At 45.9% G+C, this 16,039-nt stretch overlaps 1 protein-coding gene across 3 annotated transcripts in view; it reads right to left on the bottom strand.

Moving 5' to 3' along the window:
* pvrl2l (PVR cell adhesion molecule related 2 like) overlaps positions 1-15,396 on the bottom strand; it is a 209,192-nt gene extending 193,796 nt beyond the window's left edge. The window contains exon 1 of one of the 3 annotated variants that reach the window (XM_069516060.1): positions 14,967-15,396. In XM_069516060.1, coding sequence (XP_069372161.1) covers positions 14,967-15,051 — 85 coding nt within the window. In that variant the 5' untranslated portion in view covers positions 15,052-15,396. The remainder of the gene's footprint in view (positions 1-14,966) is intronic. The other 2 variants (XM_069516061.1, XM_069516063.1) reach the window with 2 other exon arrangements.
* Positions 15,397-16,039: the final 643 nt, after the last annotated feature.

Genomic DNA, 16,039 nt, shown 5'->3' with positions numbered 1-16,039 from the left:
CATTATCCAAAGGGGCGGCATGTGAGACACAAATGTCCGAGTCAGTGGTTGTGGACTTTCTTCTGCCAGGCCCCGTGTGAAAAATAGATAAATGAGAAGTTTCTTGAAAACAGCTAAAGAGACAAACTTGCCGTTGAATCAAGGACAGACTGACAAACTGAAAACAAGCAGATGGCCTCACACACACTGAAATAAAGGACAGAGAAGTTGAAAATAAATGCATGAACAAACACAGGGACAAAGGACGAGTTGGCTTCGAGGCTAAACGTAAAACACTTTTTTGGGAGGTGATATTTTATTCATAGCTTTTAAATCACACTGCAGAGAAAACACAAAACAAAACCCTCCAGCCGCAGCAGCTCGTCCACAGCCGCACTTTCTCCAGGAAAAACCGAGACTGGCCAATAAAGAGGAAGAAAAAATGAATAAATCGACGTGTGAAACACTGATTTTGAGCAATTCAAGAAACGTTTCACATCTCAGGTGCTGAACAGATTTCCTCCTGCAGCCGGCAGTGACCCACTACAGCACAGGAAACAACAGGCGTGGAAAGTAACATGCAACCACACGAGCACGTGGAGTGGGGGCTCTTCTTGTCAGCGTGCGTGAGTCCACGTGTTTACATCCGTCCCCGGCGCGTGTTTTTGGAGACAGACTTGATTAATCACGCTTCTCATTAATCAGAACTGACTCTCGGCTTTAATCTTGCTGCTGTTGTGAGCTTTTTTAAAAACACAATCCTTTATTGGATTAATTACCAGCTGCTGTCTGTCCCATTCTTCTTCAATTCTTTCCCTTTGTCCCGCCTCGTTCCAAATATGGCAGCGGGCTAATTAAATTTGAATGCGGATGCCATTTCGAGTCGCACCTCGTTTCTTTTTTCAGCCGACCTGTTCGGTGTTGCTCCGAGGCGAACGCGGCGGCTCCTTGTCCTCAGAGAAGATGGGAAATCATCAAATCGTGACAGTCTGCCGGAGGTCGATCAATACGAACACCAACAATTAGAAAACTGACATGTACAATACCGTCTCGTTTCAGAGAAATCTGTGGCGACAAATGTTAGTAGTCATCGTACGTGTGTGTGTGTGTGTGTGTGTGTGTGTGTGTGTGTGTGTGTGTGTGGTTCAGACTGGACAGCAGTGTCTGTATTATTCTGCTGATTGAGACTCTAATTAACTAATTAACCCGTCTGTGCTCACGTATTATAAAAAATGACACCACCGAAAGGATACCGGGGGTGGGAGGGGCTAAGACATCTACGAAAGGTGAATCTTTTTTTCCGGTGGAAATGCTGCCAATTAATTCAACGAGCCAATCAGACGAAAGGGGCAACGAGGAGGAAGTGGAGGAGGAGTCAGCGTCACGCAGCTCGTCACTTTCATTATTGATTAATCTGCCACTCGTACTGAAACCTACTTACAACACATGTGGCTATTTTTTTCCGGGGACAGATGTTCTCACTGCTGCAGCTCAGGACGTCAGCAGGTACGACTGACAAGTGTTTAGTCAGTCGTCAGCTGTGATGCTCTGTCTCACTCCCTCTATCCAAGCTTCTGCACAAACAGAAAGTGATAATCCCCAGCATGCATGCAAACACACACACACACACACACACACACACACACATCCTGCCAACGCCCACACCTCACTGCCAGCTGAGAGAAGAAGAAAAAGACGGGAGTTGAGAGCGATGACATGGGAGAAGACTTTAGAAAACAGCTTTTAACTGTTTTCTGCAAGAAGAGACTGCGACTGGAGAGCTGTCAGGGGGCTGCCACTGAGTGGCTGCACCACAGTGACACTGACTGTGTGTGTAGCAGTTATCTCGTGTGTGTCTGTGTGTGTGACAGTGTGTGTTTGTGTGGCAGACAATCAGTGAGCTGAAGGAGCAGCACAGGGATCATTGCGGTGTCTTTGCAGGGGGACGTGTGTGTGTGTGTGTGTGAAGGAAAATCCACATGTATGACCTCCTTCCGTCAGTCCCTCTGAACGCACCGGCGGTCCCACTTTGGGAATTAAACATGAGAGGAAAACGCAGGACAGGGTGCAGGGAAGGTGAGGACCCTCGCGCGCCTCTCTCCGACACATTCATCCCGTCCTCGCTCGTTCTCTCTCCATCATTTCGAGGGGCCAGTGCACTGACACTCCAGATGACACAGTGCACTAACCTCGGGAAAACCAAGAGAAAGAACCAGGAATAGAAGCAACAGGATGACGGCTCAGCCACACGTGTCAAGTCAAACAGACTGAAACGAGAACCTTAAATTACTTCAGGTTACAGCGAGCGAACACGTCTCCCTCTGAGCCACCTGACCGCGTCCTCACACACAAACACACACACACACAGTGCTAATTGGTATTTAACCCATAAAGCGATTGTGTGGTAACTTCTAACTCACAATTACATCATCCTCAAACCAACTGAGTTGCAATGGAGCAATAATAAGCTCGGTGCTGTGATCGCCTTCTGTGCGAACCAGTTCCACCAAACACAGATCAGCTGGAAAAGTTTAAATCCATCATGACAACAGTTTCTGACTGAATTAAAAAGATCATATCATATTTTATTTTCATAGTAGAAATCTGTCAGGTAAATATAGTTTAGTGGTTAATACAGCATTTACACAAAGCTGCACAAGGTATTTTATGATTTCTTCTAAGCACTCTCCATATATTTCAGTATTATATAAAAATAATGTTTAGAAGAATAGAAAATTATTTCGCGGTTGTTAACCTTCCTCTTGAGTCCCGAGCTTTTTTTGACAGCAAAATCAAACCGATGGAACAAATTACAAGCAAATCACTTTTAGTTTTTGAAGCTTTGTGCAGATTCTTTTCAGCAGCCGAATCTAAAATTATGTGATAATTTTAAAGCGTCAATACGATGATTGTGTGTTTTTTTCCCTCCTCTTTAGTTTGTCAGAGCTTTTCTGTGCATGTAAAAGGTCCGAGACTTATAAACAAAGAGTTATTCGCTCTTTTCTTCTCTCCCACACAACGTTCTTCTCCTATTCTTATATGTTTGATCTACAGGTTTGAGAAATATTGATTCCGGTTATTAAATTAATCTAAAACTAATGCTGGCGTATAGGAAATCAATTACAAGCACAAGGCAGGTTTTATTACGTTCAAAGAACACGCACAACAACCAGCATGATCCCTCATTACTCCATACGGCCTCAGTGCAGTGGGTTTTCTTTCAATCTCCACGGATCAACTTTAATGAGATCTCACTGTCACATGAGATATTTCATTTGATATCAAGTCTTCAGTCTTAAAAAGCCCTGAGAGGTGAAGTGGAATCGCAGCATTTTGTTTGAAATGGATTAATCCTGTGAAAGAAGACATTTGGAGAGACATGAGGAGATTCGTTTAACGGCTGAAGTCACGAATAAACTGCTGTTTGTTGTTGTTGTTTATTAAAGCGCCGCCTTCGCTTTCAGCTTTGAGACGATCGTCGTTCTCTTGATTTCTCTCTTTTCACTCTGCGTCCGTTTGGCCACAGCGTCCTGCTGCTGACGACCGCGAGTGATGTTCCAAACGAGCTCATTAACGCGCTCCCCTTCACATCGCCTTTCATACCAACAAATGCCCAATTCAATTCAAGACCTATTCGACTTTTCGGTTTCAGACACGGCCACTTTGTACATTAGCATTCAGAGGCTTATTGCCGAGACCCCCACAAAGTGAAGAGAAACGCATGCTGGTAAGAGGATAGGACACACATGAGAGAGCAGCACACATCTCATTAGCACCCTTTTCTCTCTCCGTCCAGTCAGCTGACTGGGCAGCCGGTCTGCCACCCGTCAGGACGCGCGTGTGTCGGGAAACGAGAGCAGTCGAAGCATTTCGCCTCCATCCTCAGACGCGTCCCTGAGGATTAAGAAATCTTCCCCCCATTTCGAAAAAATGCAAACGCCTGGAAATAGACTCTGGGATGAGGAGGCGGATAGGTCAGAGACCCAGGCGCACAAGTCATTTTCTATTTTCAAATCCCGACTCCTTAGTTAATGGAGTTTTTTTTTTTTTTTTTGGGAGGTAAGCACAAACAGCAGGAGGGAGGAGACGAGCTGCTGCCTCAGTGAAAATCACTTTCACAGACACATTAGTGTGGATACATGTTGTGATGTTATCGTCTGACAGTTATTGTTCAAAATGCAACCTCACAGTCTGAGAGAAGTAATAGATTACAGTGAAGAGAAATTACAAAAGAAAGAAATTACATCAAAGTTTAAATCGTCCTTTCGTCGCCCGTGTCCCACCTTCAGTAGCACGATCCTGCTGACAAACAAACCAAATAGATCTTATTCCTCCATTTCAAACTGAGATCAGATCCTTCTCTGATTATCTTTACTGTGCAGTGTCAGAATAAAGATCAACCCCCTAAAAATATTAACACTGATGCACAAAATCTGAATAATTATCCAGATCCAAAATTCACCTGTTCACAGATGTGAGCGCTCACATACATGATTTCTTTACAAAGATCTTGTGCGTTATTTCTTGAGAAATTCAAAAAAAAATCTCGTTTCAAGAGAAGAAATCAAACCTGAATCAGATCAGCTTCCACCAAGTTTCATGGAAAAGTAGTTTTGTTTTTTTTTTTGCACGATTTGGCTTAAAAACAAGGGACAGGGGTGAAAACATAACCTCTCGGTGGAGGAAACACAGTTTCACCTCTGCCCTGAAATCTGCTGCATGATCCATCCATCCCAAAGACATGGAAGATAAACTGCCATTGGCCAACACTGTGAAATATTTATGCTCTTCCATACTTTGAGTTTCATATTCCGGTGTCAGGCCCTTTGACAGAGACGGGCTGCACCCTCGGGACCTGTTCAGACTGTGTGCTGCCTCTCACTCGGTGCATGCTGGGACAGACTTGAGCCCCCCGCAGCCGTCAACGGGATAAGCGGTTTATAAAATGGATGGATGGATGGGTATTCCAATTTCAATGCAGCAGGCAGATTAGCAGATTATTGTCATAATTGCCTGGCTCATAATAACAGTTACTCCTTTTGGTAGCAGCTACAGTGGCCGTCAGTGTCTCCAAATCAATTTAATATTATTTGTCAAACGTAGCTTCAGTTTCATCCCTTTACTCAATAACTGTTTCTGCACCTTGTTTAGGAAGAAGCAAAGATACAGGGAGCGACGCTCTCCTTCTTTTAACCAGATCATTCACTGTCGTTTAAATCTGGAAAATCCGAGAGGATCTAATCTCTCCAACACGTCCTCCCTGGGGAGGAGCACAAGTGCAGCTGCAGTTCACGAGTGTCGTGGTGTGACAGTTGTCATTTGTAAATGAATTCCGGAGCCACTGAGAACTTTGTCGTTAATGATTTCTTTGGTTTTGACATGAGCCATTAAATCCCTGTGCCTCTTGGCTTCGTTCCATTTCACCAACATTTCAGAGGAGACGAGAGGAGGAGGAGGAACGAGGAGACGTTTCCTTTGATTTGATGTAGACTTGTACCTTTGTTAGGACCAGACAGTAGTGGGATGCAACAAAGTACATTTATTTATTTACTAGTTGCTGGACTTAAGTATATTTTTCATGCATGTACTTTCCCATGGAATAACACACAGAGCGATCTAAAGCTTAAAACCAGAGCCTCTTCCAGACACGCACTGAAGTCCAGAGGGGCTGAGAACACAGAGTCTGAGTTAGGAACTTTTCCTTCCAGACCCCCTGGCAAAATGTCGGTTATACGAGGGAGCCCATGTGAGAATACAGCCAGAGGATGGCCGGAAAATTCACAGTGAGCAAGCCGGTGTGTTGATAAAGATGGAGACGTCAACTTGGAAAGACGAGATTACAGACGCTGGTGCTGGAAACCTCCTGCAGTGGAATTTATCTATGATTTCCAGCCTCCTGTTGGTCCAGGCTCCACCCCTCGATTTATTGTACCACTAAATGTTCCAGACAACGTCCAGCTGCGTTGTTCGTGCGTCAAAGGAAAATGTCCAGACCCAATTTTTCGGACATTTCCCAGAGTTCATGTCTGACTACGGCTTCAATTTCCTCAAAAAGCCTTTTGAAAGCGAGGAGTCTCCTCAGAGTGGTCCTCACAATGTATCGTCAGGCACACAACACAACACAACACAACACAGCACAACATGCAGGTGCTGAAGAACTGAATGTGAATCCCAGGTTCCACCGTCTTATAAAAGCAAAAGTACTCGTGATTACACTGTTCAAGGCTCATCCCAACAATCTGAGTCCTGCTCATCACTCGAAGCAGAGTGAACACAGACTTTTGTTCCCCCCCCCCCCCCCCCATTTACCCTGAACCTCATGTGCCGACAAAGACTCACAGCGGTTACAAGGACGACAGATGTTCGATGGGAGATATTAACATGCAGTAGCCTCACTAATCTGTTTTGCACTTTCATTTGGTCTAATTGAGGAAAACTTGGACTGGATCCTCTCTGGCAAAAAAAAAAAAAGGAACAGCTGAAGACACTCCCGGCTGACTGACAGGTAAGTGTACGCATCAAAAGCAGCAGGGAGGAAAAAAATAATGAAATGAGCTGTGAAAAAAATCCCCCAGGGCCTATAGAAAAGCACCAGGCAATATCTCAAGTCATTTAACAATGATATGCTATTAAAGAAGAAAACAGAAAATCCAGCCTTTGAAAAAGAACTCTGTAATTCTGTCTTGCAAATGAAAACGTCCATCGCCGGCTGCCAAAGGACCGAATGTCTGGATCCGTCTGGAATACTGAATAGATTCATGTCAAAAGAACATCAGCGCTTTGTGTCACAAAAAAAAAAAAACGAACTCAATTTTAGATTCACGGAGGAAAATCCACTCCTTGAATTGTGCGAACAGAGAACTGACCCACAGCTTAAGATTAGAGACGTGAGAGTCACGAGTTAAGAGAGAGGTTTCTTTACGGAGACTTGCTGCAGCTGTCACTTCTCAATCAACGGCTAAATTAGTCAGGGATACAGAAGCAATTAATCAGGTTCAGCAGCGGCCGAAAGGAAGAGGAGAAGGGAGGGAGGGAGGGAGGGAGGGAGGGAGAGAGGGCAGCAACCTGTCTGTACGTCTGTGTTTGGGACCTGAGACTTAATGGAAAATTCTAAATGAGAACGAAATGATTCCTCAGACATTTAGAATATTGTCATTTTAAGGTTCAAGACAGAAAACGATATCAGCTTTAAACGTCGGCAAACAAAGCAACGACACTGGATTGTTGGATGTGATGCAGGAGCTGGTGTCTTGTTGGAGGACAGGAGAGGACAGGGGATGGGAGGACAGAGGAGGAGAGGACAGTGGGAAGAAAGAAAAAGAAACCTTGCAATATTTTCTGAGAAATGAATGAAAACATTGACGTATGGTTGCAATGTTAAAAGATAATGAACATAAATTCCTGAATTCACCTTAATCCACATCCAGCCCTCCCTGAAACAAGTGTGGGAATGGATTTAGCAAATAAACATAAACAGAGACGAGTGAAAACATAACCTCATAGGCGGCGGAAATAATTCGGATATGCTAACGTTTGTTTTTATGGGTAGCAGCTGGTGTGCACACACGTAAACATGTAGTCGGCACTATTCATAAAAACAAATGCCAGAGCTGCTTGTGTCAAAGTCTGAATTGTTTTTTCATCTCTCAGAAATCTGTGTTTTCACGTCAGTGAAACGCATCGAGCGACATCTCACTGGACCAGAGAACACACCGACGTCTTCGACTGAAGGAGCCCAGGTCCCATTGTTAATATAAAATGTAGACACCAGTCTGTTTCCTGTCAGTCACCTGAAACCCGCAGGAATATATGGAAATCTCCAGCAGGAAATAATCCCTGACAAAAAACACGCAGCCTGACAAAGTTAATTGTCACATCCTCGTCCTGTTTTTCCACGCGGCTGCTTTGTTTGCCAGGACAGACTATTACTACTACTACTTTATATACAGCCGGGGGTTGAAATAACGGCAGAGCTCGTATACTACAAAAAAATGAAAACGTGACGCAGTTACATGTGACAAGCTTTGCAGAATGATCGGAGGGAGACGTACACAAGTAGTAAATGGGCTGTAACTCTAAATGACACCGATCCTCTCTTTCAACGTGTGTGTGTGTGTGTGTGTGTGTGTGTGTGTGTGTGTGTGTGACTTGCATAGAAATGTGCTGCTGCGAGAACAGTAGTCACTTGTGTGGAGGAGAGATGTTCGCTTGAATAATGCAAATGAGAAACAATACTGTCAGAGCTGACGCGCTCGATCAAGAAGATCGACGTCCGCGCGAGCGTGAGCAGGCGAAGGTGTCGTACTCAGGTCTGTATTTGGAGTTCAGACCATCATGAGAGGATCCGTCAGTTCTGGTTCATGTCATGGGAATAAAACAGCTGTTCTGCTGTTGCTATATTTACACGAGTCTGCCCCGATGCAATGTTGCAGCCACAAGGAATTATGGGACGGCGTTTTCTTCTCTCCTTTCATAAAAGAGGGTCCAGTGTTTTCATTGTTAAAGGAGATAAGACAGGAAGCACTGAAGCTCCTCTCTTTATCATTTAGAGAGTCGGAGCCGCTCGATATCAAGGCAGCAGCTGAAACACTTCCGGGTCATTTCACTCACTCTGGACCTCTTCAAGTAAAATAGACTATTCCACCGCAGCTATTAAGTGTTATAAAATTCAGATAAGGTTGAGCTTTTAGTGCTTTCATCTCAAAATACTGCAGGCTCAATATTTTTGGAGGGTCGAGGAGAAACCCAAGAAGCTGCCAGCACAGGGCAGTAAAATTTTATTGATACATGCCTAATAAGTGCTGCTAGAGGTAGAAACATGGTGCAGAGGCAGCAGTGTGGAAACATTCTGAAGACAATGGACGAAGGGTCTGGCCTTTCTAGTGTTAGCGCTTAATCCAGGGCAGGGAACTGGCACTTTTCCCCCCAATCGTACTGACTTCTGTGACCTGAACATCCTCCAGCGATGAGAAAACGCTTTCACTTATCACACAATCACTTAGAGGAAAACAGGAGACGACTGGTTCTGAAACAGACATTTATCCGACAGAGTGAAATCGGTTGATGGAGAAAAATATAGAAAAGTCCTTCGATTCCATCTGTTACATGATTGCTACCAAAACTACCTCCAGCATTTGGAGAGCATTGAAGCTGAAGATGTGCCCGGGACTTCAAAAAAGGATATTCTTTACAGACGAATGACATTCTATACATATCTATATGGTTTTACCTGAGCCGCCACTGATACAAGTCAGGTTATTAAATGAGTTTCACTGCTGCGTGCATTAAAAAAGATGTTTTGAATTTGAGCGACGATCACCTTAAATTCACTCTGCAGCAAAACCCAGACGAAGGAGCCGGTGACGACACAACGAGATACCGAGGATATTAATTGCCCACATGGGTGCAACAGGAAATGTCACAAAGTCGCATCACAGCCTAAACGACGCTTCTCGCCCACACAGCCGGTGGAGGCAATTTCCATTTTGTCACCAGTGGACTCCGTCTGCCTGCGGAGGAAACAGAGGAGGAACAGGAGGAGAGGATGGACACAGCTCATTGAGGCTACGCTGTGTTTTCAAACTCTAACGATCTCCGTCCACACGAGCGTTTTGGCTCCGCATCAATTTTAATCCCCTTCGATAAAACACGACCGCTCACGTTCACTGGGCACGTGTGTGAACAGGAGATGTTTGTTTGTTGGATGCAGAAAGAGCGAGGCTGCAAACCAGAAGCTGAGGCTGGTTGTTTTGTTTTCTTTCTGCAGGGGGGTCATGTGACCGAAAAGACCAGTCATGAGCGTCGACGTCATCATTTCCGAACGGCTCTGTTTTTGGCGGCTCTACAGCTCCAGAGCGGTGTGGATGAAAGTGTGTGGATGGAGCCTGAGACTGGGTGAGATCAGGACACGAGTGGGAGACAGAGCAGGGACGTTTGTCTAAACACTTTCACCCTTTTGAAATGTCCCCTCTCTCTCTCTCTCTCTCTCTCTCTCTCTCTCTTAGCCCCTTCAGCTCCCTGCCTCTCTAAACAATGAGGCCTCGAAGAACGGACAGAGAGAGGAAGGGGAAGGAGGGGCAGGGGGTGGGGGTGGGGGGGGGGGGCCGGCACCCTTTTTAATTCTACAAAAAGCTGTTCCAACAAACTGGAGTGGCAGCCGGCCAGGCCCGCTGAAAATAGGGTCGTGAGCGGAAGAATGACAGTAATAGAGAGGGCGAGAGACTGAGAGAGAGAGAATGGGTGAATGAGAGAATGGGGAATGACAGACCGAGCCGGGTAGGAAACGCTGGCTGGAAGTTTTCTTTGCTTTGCATATTGGTAAAAGTCAAACTAGGGAGGGTGGCCACATTGATCGTGTGTGTGTGTGTGTGTGAGATCTGAAAAGCCTTTCATGGCACAGTTAATGCTTGAGTGGACCCTGAAAAAAAAAAAAAAACCTTCCTCCGACCGACCTCAGATCAGCTCCATTGTGATTCATGGCCCTGTTCCTGTTGCTATGCTCGGTAATCCCTCTTCCCACTGACACCTGTTTGCTGAAGAATCACTAAGGAGTGCCAAGGTGTTAGCCATGATACGGTTTATTTCTAGAAATGTGATCTGGAATTTGCTTAGTAACACGTTTCCTCGGAAGTGGAGTGAAAAGAAAAACCGCTGACCCAGTGAAGAGACGTGGTCGCTGACTCTCTGCAGACAGGGTGATGAATTAAAACCTGCGGGCCGGACTGACGGATCCAGAAACCTTATCCCCTCTAATTTCAGCTATTTCTTAAAGGTCCTCACGAACACACAGCACAGGGTTGCACAACTAAAACATCAATACATAGAGATGCAGGGAAAGAGCAGTGTGTGGAATCTACTTTTCTCAAGTCGACAGAGAGATGGGAAATTGACTCGTCCACAAAAGCAGTGTCCATGACAACTGCTTCCAAAACTCTGAGAGTGACCGACTGAGCCGGCCTCTACCAGCGGCCATTATCGCTGCCCCGGGAGCCTTTGAGGGGACGGACGTCAGAACTGGTACGATTGTACAAAAACATCTAAACGGCATTATGCAAGACCCTGCAACAAAAAGTTAGAGGTCCATCGCTCACAGGGAGAATCGCGGGAATCAAAGCAGTCTAATCCTCGATCGATAAATCAACCCAGGGGCCAAAATTAAAATGAGGCAAACAGTAATGCAGATGAAGAAATCCCAGAAGACAATGAGACATATCGTGCTTTTCTGGGTGAGAATCACCAGCACACACGCACACACACACACACACACACACAAGACAATGACAAACAAATTGGCCTAAACACCGACAGCCTCCAGCGTTACTGTGCAGTCTGTGTTGGTGTGAGTCATTAATAAGCTCCCGATGAGCATCCACGGTCAGATCTTGAGGGGATGATTATCACCACATGCCTCACCGGGAAGAGCCATTGACATTTGAGTCCAGGGCCAACGTGCTTTTAACTGCAGCTCAGGACGAAACGCAGCTAATCTGTGGTCCTCCACACGACAGCAGCTCGTCTTTTTAATGTGCCCTGTCTGTGGTTAAGAGGCTAAATCATTATTTCATGTTTTCATTAAATAAGTGTCATCACATACAGTATAAATTGCTTTTTCTAGCCCCTAAGCTCACAGTTTTGTGTTATTGTATTTGCTAAAAGCTTTTTGAGAAAAGGTGTTTGCAAGGTTCCCTTTAAATAAAACCCTGAAAAATGATCTTCCAACGCATCCAGCTCTCCTCTATTGACACTTTAACCAAATGATGACACGTATGTTCAGCTCGCGACAAAGATAACCCCTCACTCGAACACTCTACACACAAACACACTCCTCCCGAGACACACGCTGACATTTAGTCTGCCATCAGACCCAGTAGGCTCTGAGACCCCTGCACCGCAGATGGTGGAGGCTCCAAATCATTTTCAGCCTCAGGTTTAAGCGGGGGGGTTAAAATAGGATTTATGCAAAGTGAGAAAAATCTGTTTGTTAAACTACTGGCATTTTCATTCAAACTGCCCTTTTGCTTTTGAAATAATGGGAGATTTTCAGCCTCTGGGCCTGCTCTAATAATTAATCATATAAAACATTCTGCAAAGAGAAAAATTACAATAACTGTGCTCCTGCCCCCAAAGGCCGAGAGCATGGAAGCAGCTGTGCAGGACAGCTCACAGATAAATGTCCTGCACTCCCTGCTTGTTTAGAAGTTGTTTATGCTTCATAATTAAGCTGTAAAATTGGATACTTTTGCGGATTTTTCTTAAAATGCAGCAGATGCTTCACCGGTAAATATTCTTTCGAGTATAAAATGTACTGCTACCCAGTGGAAGAGTACAGCAGGTGGTTATTTAGGGTTTCGTGCTCAAAGGTGCTGACGCACACCATGTGGCTGCTTCTGAGGCTTCTTCATCCCAACCCTCTCCTGCCGAATGGAAGAAGCTGATAAAAGATCCAGCAGTGGCTACACAAACATGCAAACAGTCATTAATAAGAGCTTTCGATAATCAGGCTGCGCCGCTCTGAAGACGATAATCATCGGCCGCCTACTCTCCAAATGATAAGCTAATCAGCCCTTCGTCTGCACCGAGCCGTCGAGGGGACTCATCATCATTGACATTTCAGCACAGGATCGGGCCTATGGAGACGAGCACTGGGGGGAGGGGACACCTGAAGTGACTTCATTATCATTGCTGCGGAGTGTTGTCCTCTCAACTCCAATTTGCCCAATTTTTTGAAGGTTAACGTGGTTCTTTTAAAAATCATGGGGAAAAGTTTACGGCTGCCGTTAACCCTTTCTTCAGAGCGGTTCAAGACAAACAGGAGAATTTACAAACTCAAACCGTGACCTTGACTCGTTTCCTCGAATCATGTCTCATATGCCGGGACGGACACGGCCGTCAGTGTCAGTAAGTCACTGGATAAGTTGCTGCAATGTGAGTGTGGAGGTTTTTCCAGCGACAAGACAGTTGTTCAAATTAATTCATAACCTGTGGGGATACTGTCACGACAACCTGGCTGCTTTTTAACGATACAGGCAGAGTCTCTGCGGAGAATCTGTCGTCCTCTCACCAACCTCAGCACCTCAGTCCTCATTCAGCGTCACTGCACTGGGATCTCCATCTTCTTGTGTCTTACATCGCTCCAAACACAAAATCATTACGAGGCAAATACCAATCAAGGTTGAGTCGTCCTCCTGCCTTGTTCACTCAGTGTAAATCACAGTTCAAATCCTCACCTATTATGCAACAGATGCTACGGCAAAATGCAAAGCGGCGGCTCGGCGGCTCCGAGCCTCCAGATAACTTGCCCTCCCTCTTGCTTTGATCACAGAGGCCTGTTTCTGAGGCACGTCAACGCACGCAACAACACGTCTCCCGGCTCCATAATGACCCATCTTCTTTCTCCTTTGTGGCAATGTGAGGACAGCTCTGACAGATGATACTAGTCACACTCAGGTGAAAACAACAGGCTGACAGATTCAAGCTGACGGAGCGGGCTCGCAGATTTTTATGCCAACGACTGTAGCTCGACTGCCTGCTGTCATGAATTTTGTAGCTGGTCCCAGTTGGAGAAGAAGAAGAAGAAGAAGAAGAAAAAAGCTAAAGCTCTGAAAAAGGTTTCTGTTGTTTCTTAAGAACGTTTTAGTGACTCCATCAAAGTTTGTGGTTATCTCCATTTCCATCACTGAAATGTTCACATGAGGACATAAAGTGTTGCTATGGTAATGGTGAGCACATTTAATGATATCTTCTTTTATTTACGGTGTAATATTACCACAAAAGTCCTCTTATGTGTCTGCATAGCAACAGTCAGTTTGGAGTCATCTTTTCAATAGATCTTTGGATTCATCAGAGACCTTTTAAACTACCTTTTACGAAATAAAGATGAAATGTGTGAGGTTAAAGGTATATAACCACAGCTTTTCTATATTTGCTGTTCAATAATAACTAACCTTGGTGTAAAATATGAGACTTTTACTTCCAGACATATTAAACAGTGTTGTGTATTGTGCTTGCATCACATTTACAGCACGTTTACAGTGAAGCTCCAGTTATATCAGGAGGCTGATCAGACAACATTGGCTCATCCCACCAACATGAGCATCAGTGTGCGTTGGCAAATGTGTAAACAGAGATTTGTGATCCAGATTTGTCATAAGTCAAGTTTAAAATGTTTATTGAGTGTAAGTTTTAATTGCTCGTGTTTATTCAGACTGCTTTGTTGCTCAGCAGAAACATTTTCCAGCTGCTATCTGGGAAAACCAAACATTTCAAATATTGTAAATGTCTGATGCACAATGCTCTTGCCTCTATGGCTCCATAATGTTAGTATTTATGGAGGGCTATTTCATGTGATCAAATGTAAATATTCAACTTTATTCCCTCCTGCTTGTTCTGTGCTGGGTGTCCATGAAGGGCCCTTGACAAGCTAACACTGAGGGGCCACATGGAGAGCAGAGACCGAGCAATTCTCATTTCCTCCCGAGACCCTGCTTCCATGATCACCACCCTGTTGCTCCGCTCAGTCAAAACCAATTTCTGATGCGTAATAATCACACCTGCGGCCATGATGGCGCCCCCGTTTTCCCTTCGACACTTTTACTCCAACAGGTAAACACAGATTACAGGGTTTGTAGAGGCTCAGAGGGGATTAGGCTTCCTACACAGTCACCTGCCGTCTGAGGCTGCAGGAATTAGGACAAAAACCACGAACCAGGGGGGGGAGCCACACCTCGCCGATCGTAGCGTGTGACCCCACACACATCCGCCACAATTAACTTTTACAGCGGGTGTCACAGTCCAGCGAACTGCGGCCGGAGAGACGAGGTGGAGACGAAGGAGGGGGAAACTGAGGCAGCCCGCACCCGGCAGGACGCGGGCGCTGCGGCTGGAGGTGCGGAGGTTTGGCCGCGGTGAGAGCGCACGGGGCTGGGAGAGGTGGAAGACAGGGCGGGGGGGGACTCAAACCAAACACTGCCCGGGTGGAGGGGACTTACCTTCAGCCACGAGGAGCGTCACCACCGCCGCCACCAGCCTCCTCACCGGAGACACCGGACAGCGCGCTGCGTAATCTCTCGCCATTCTTCTGCACGGGACACACGGTGGACGTTAAAATCCACAACCGCGCGAAGCTCCAAATTATTCCTTCTCCGGTCAGCCGGGAAACTTCGGGGCTCAGTTCAGAGTGACGCCGCCCGGGTTCAGCCAAGTTGCGGCTCGTCGCTCCCTCTGCCTCCCTGCGTGCGGAGCCGCGTCCGGTCAGGACCGTGTGGAAGTTTCTGTTTCTCCTTCCTCTCGGTGACACGGAGCCTCAGACCCCTCCCAGTGTGGGCCGCCGTCTGCCAGCACAGGTATCCGCCCGGGAGACGGTGACACTCCGCGGAGGAACAGGAACTAAGTGCGGGCGGACGGAGCGCGGAGCTCGGTGTGTGTTTGTGTGTGTGAGTGAGTGTGTGTGTGTGAGATGCTGGAGCTGTGGAATATCACAGTGATGTCAGCAGAGCGTCACCAAGAGGACTTCAGCCGTAATAGGCTGCTGAACCCTCACACACACACACACTTAGTAACACTCACCCGGAGTGTGTGTGTGTGTGTGTGTGTGTGTGTGTGTGTGTGTGTGTGTGTGTGTGTGTGTGTGTGTGTGTGTGTGTGTGTGTGATTATATCATAATAATTCATCTCTGCAGTTTCATATGATTCAGTGTGTTGTTGCAGATTAAACAACTCAACAACATCCACTGTTTCTCCAAACTGTGTGTCAGGTGCAGCCTCTTTGTTTCAACAATGACTGGTGTGTGCTAGAGCCTGATTGAATGCCATCTTTGGCAAACTGAACTGATTTGATGTGGAGTAATTGGACACCCACCCACGAATAAAAGGTCCCGGACTTCACACTGCATGTCGGGACAAGATCCGAGACACAGAGTCTGAGGAACTTGCAGATGCGGAGAACGTTCATTCGATCGCTTATGTTCCACAGACGTCAAGTTCAACGCGCTTAGCGAATGTATTTTTTGTATTTGCCTAACTCCGTGTTCTGCGTGTGCCTCAGGATCATTAGGCCGGCCTCT

The sequence above is a fragment of the Paralichthys olivaceus genome, chromosome 20 (assembly GCF_024713975.1).
Source record: "Paralichthys olivaceus isolate ysfri-2021 chromosome 20, ASM2471397v2, whole genome shotgun sequence".
NCBI classification, from domain to species: Eukaryota; Metazoa; Chordata; class Actinopteri; order Pleuronectiformes; family Paralichthyidae; genus Paralichthys; species Paralichthys olivaceus.
Note: the sequence above shows the minus strand (reverse complement) of the source record. Positions and strands in the feature narration are given on the sequence as shown.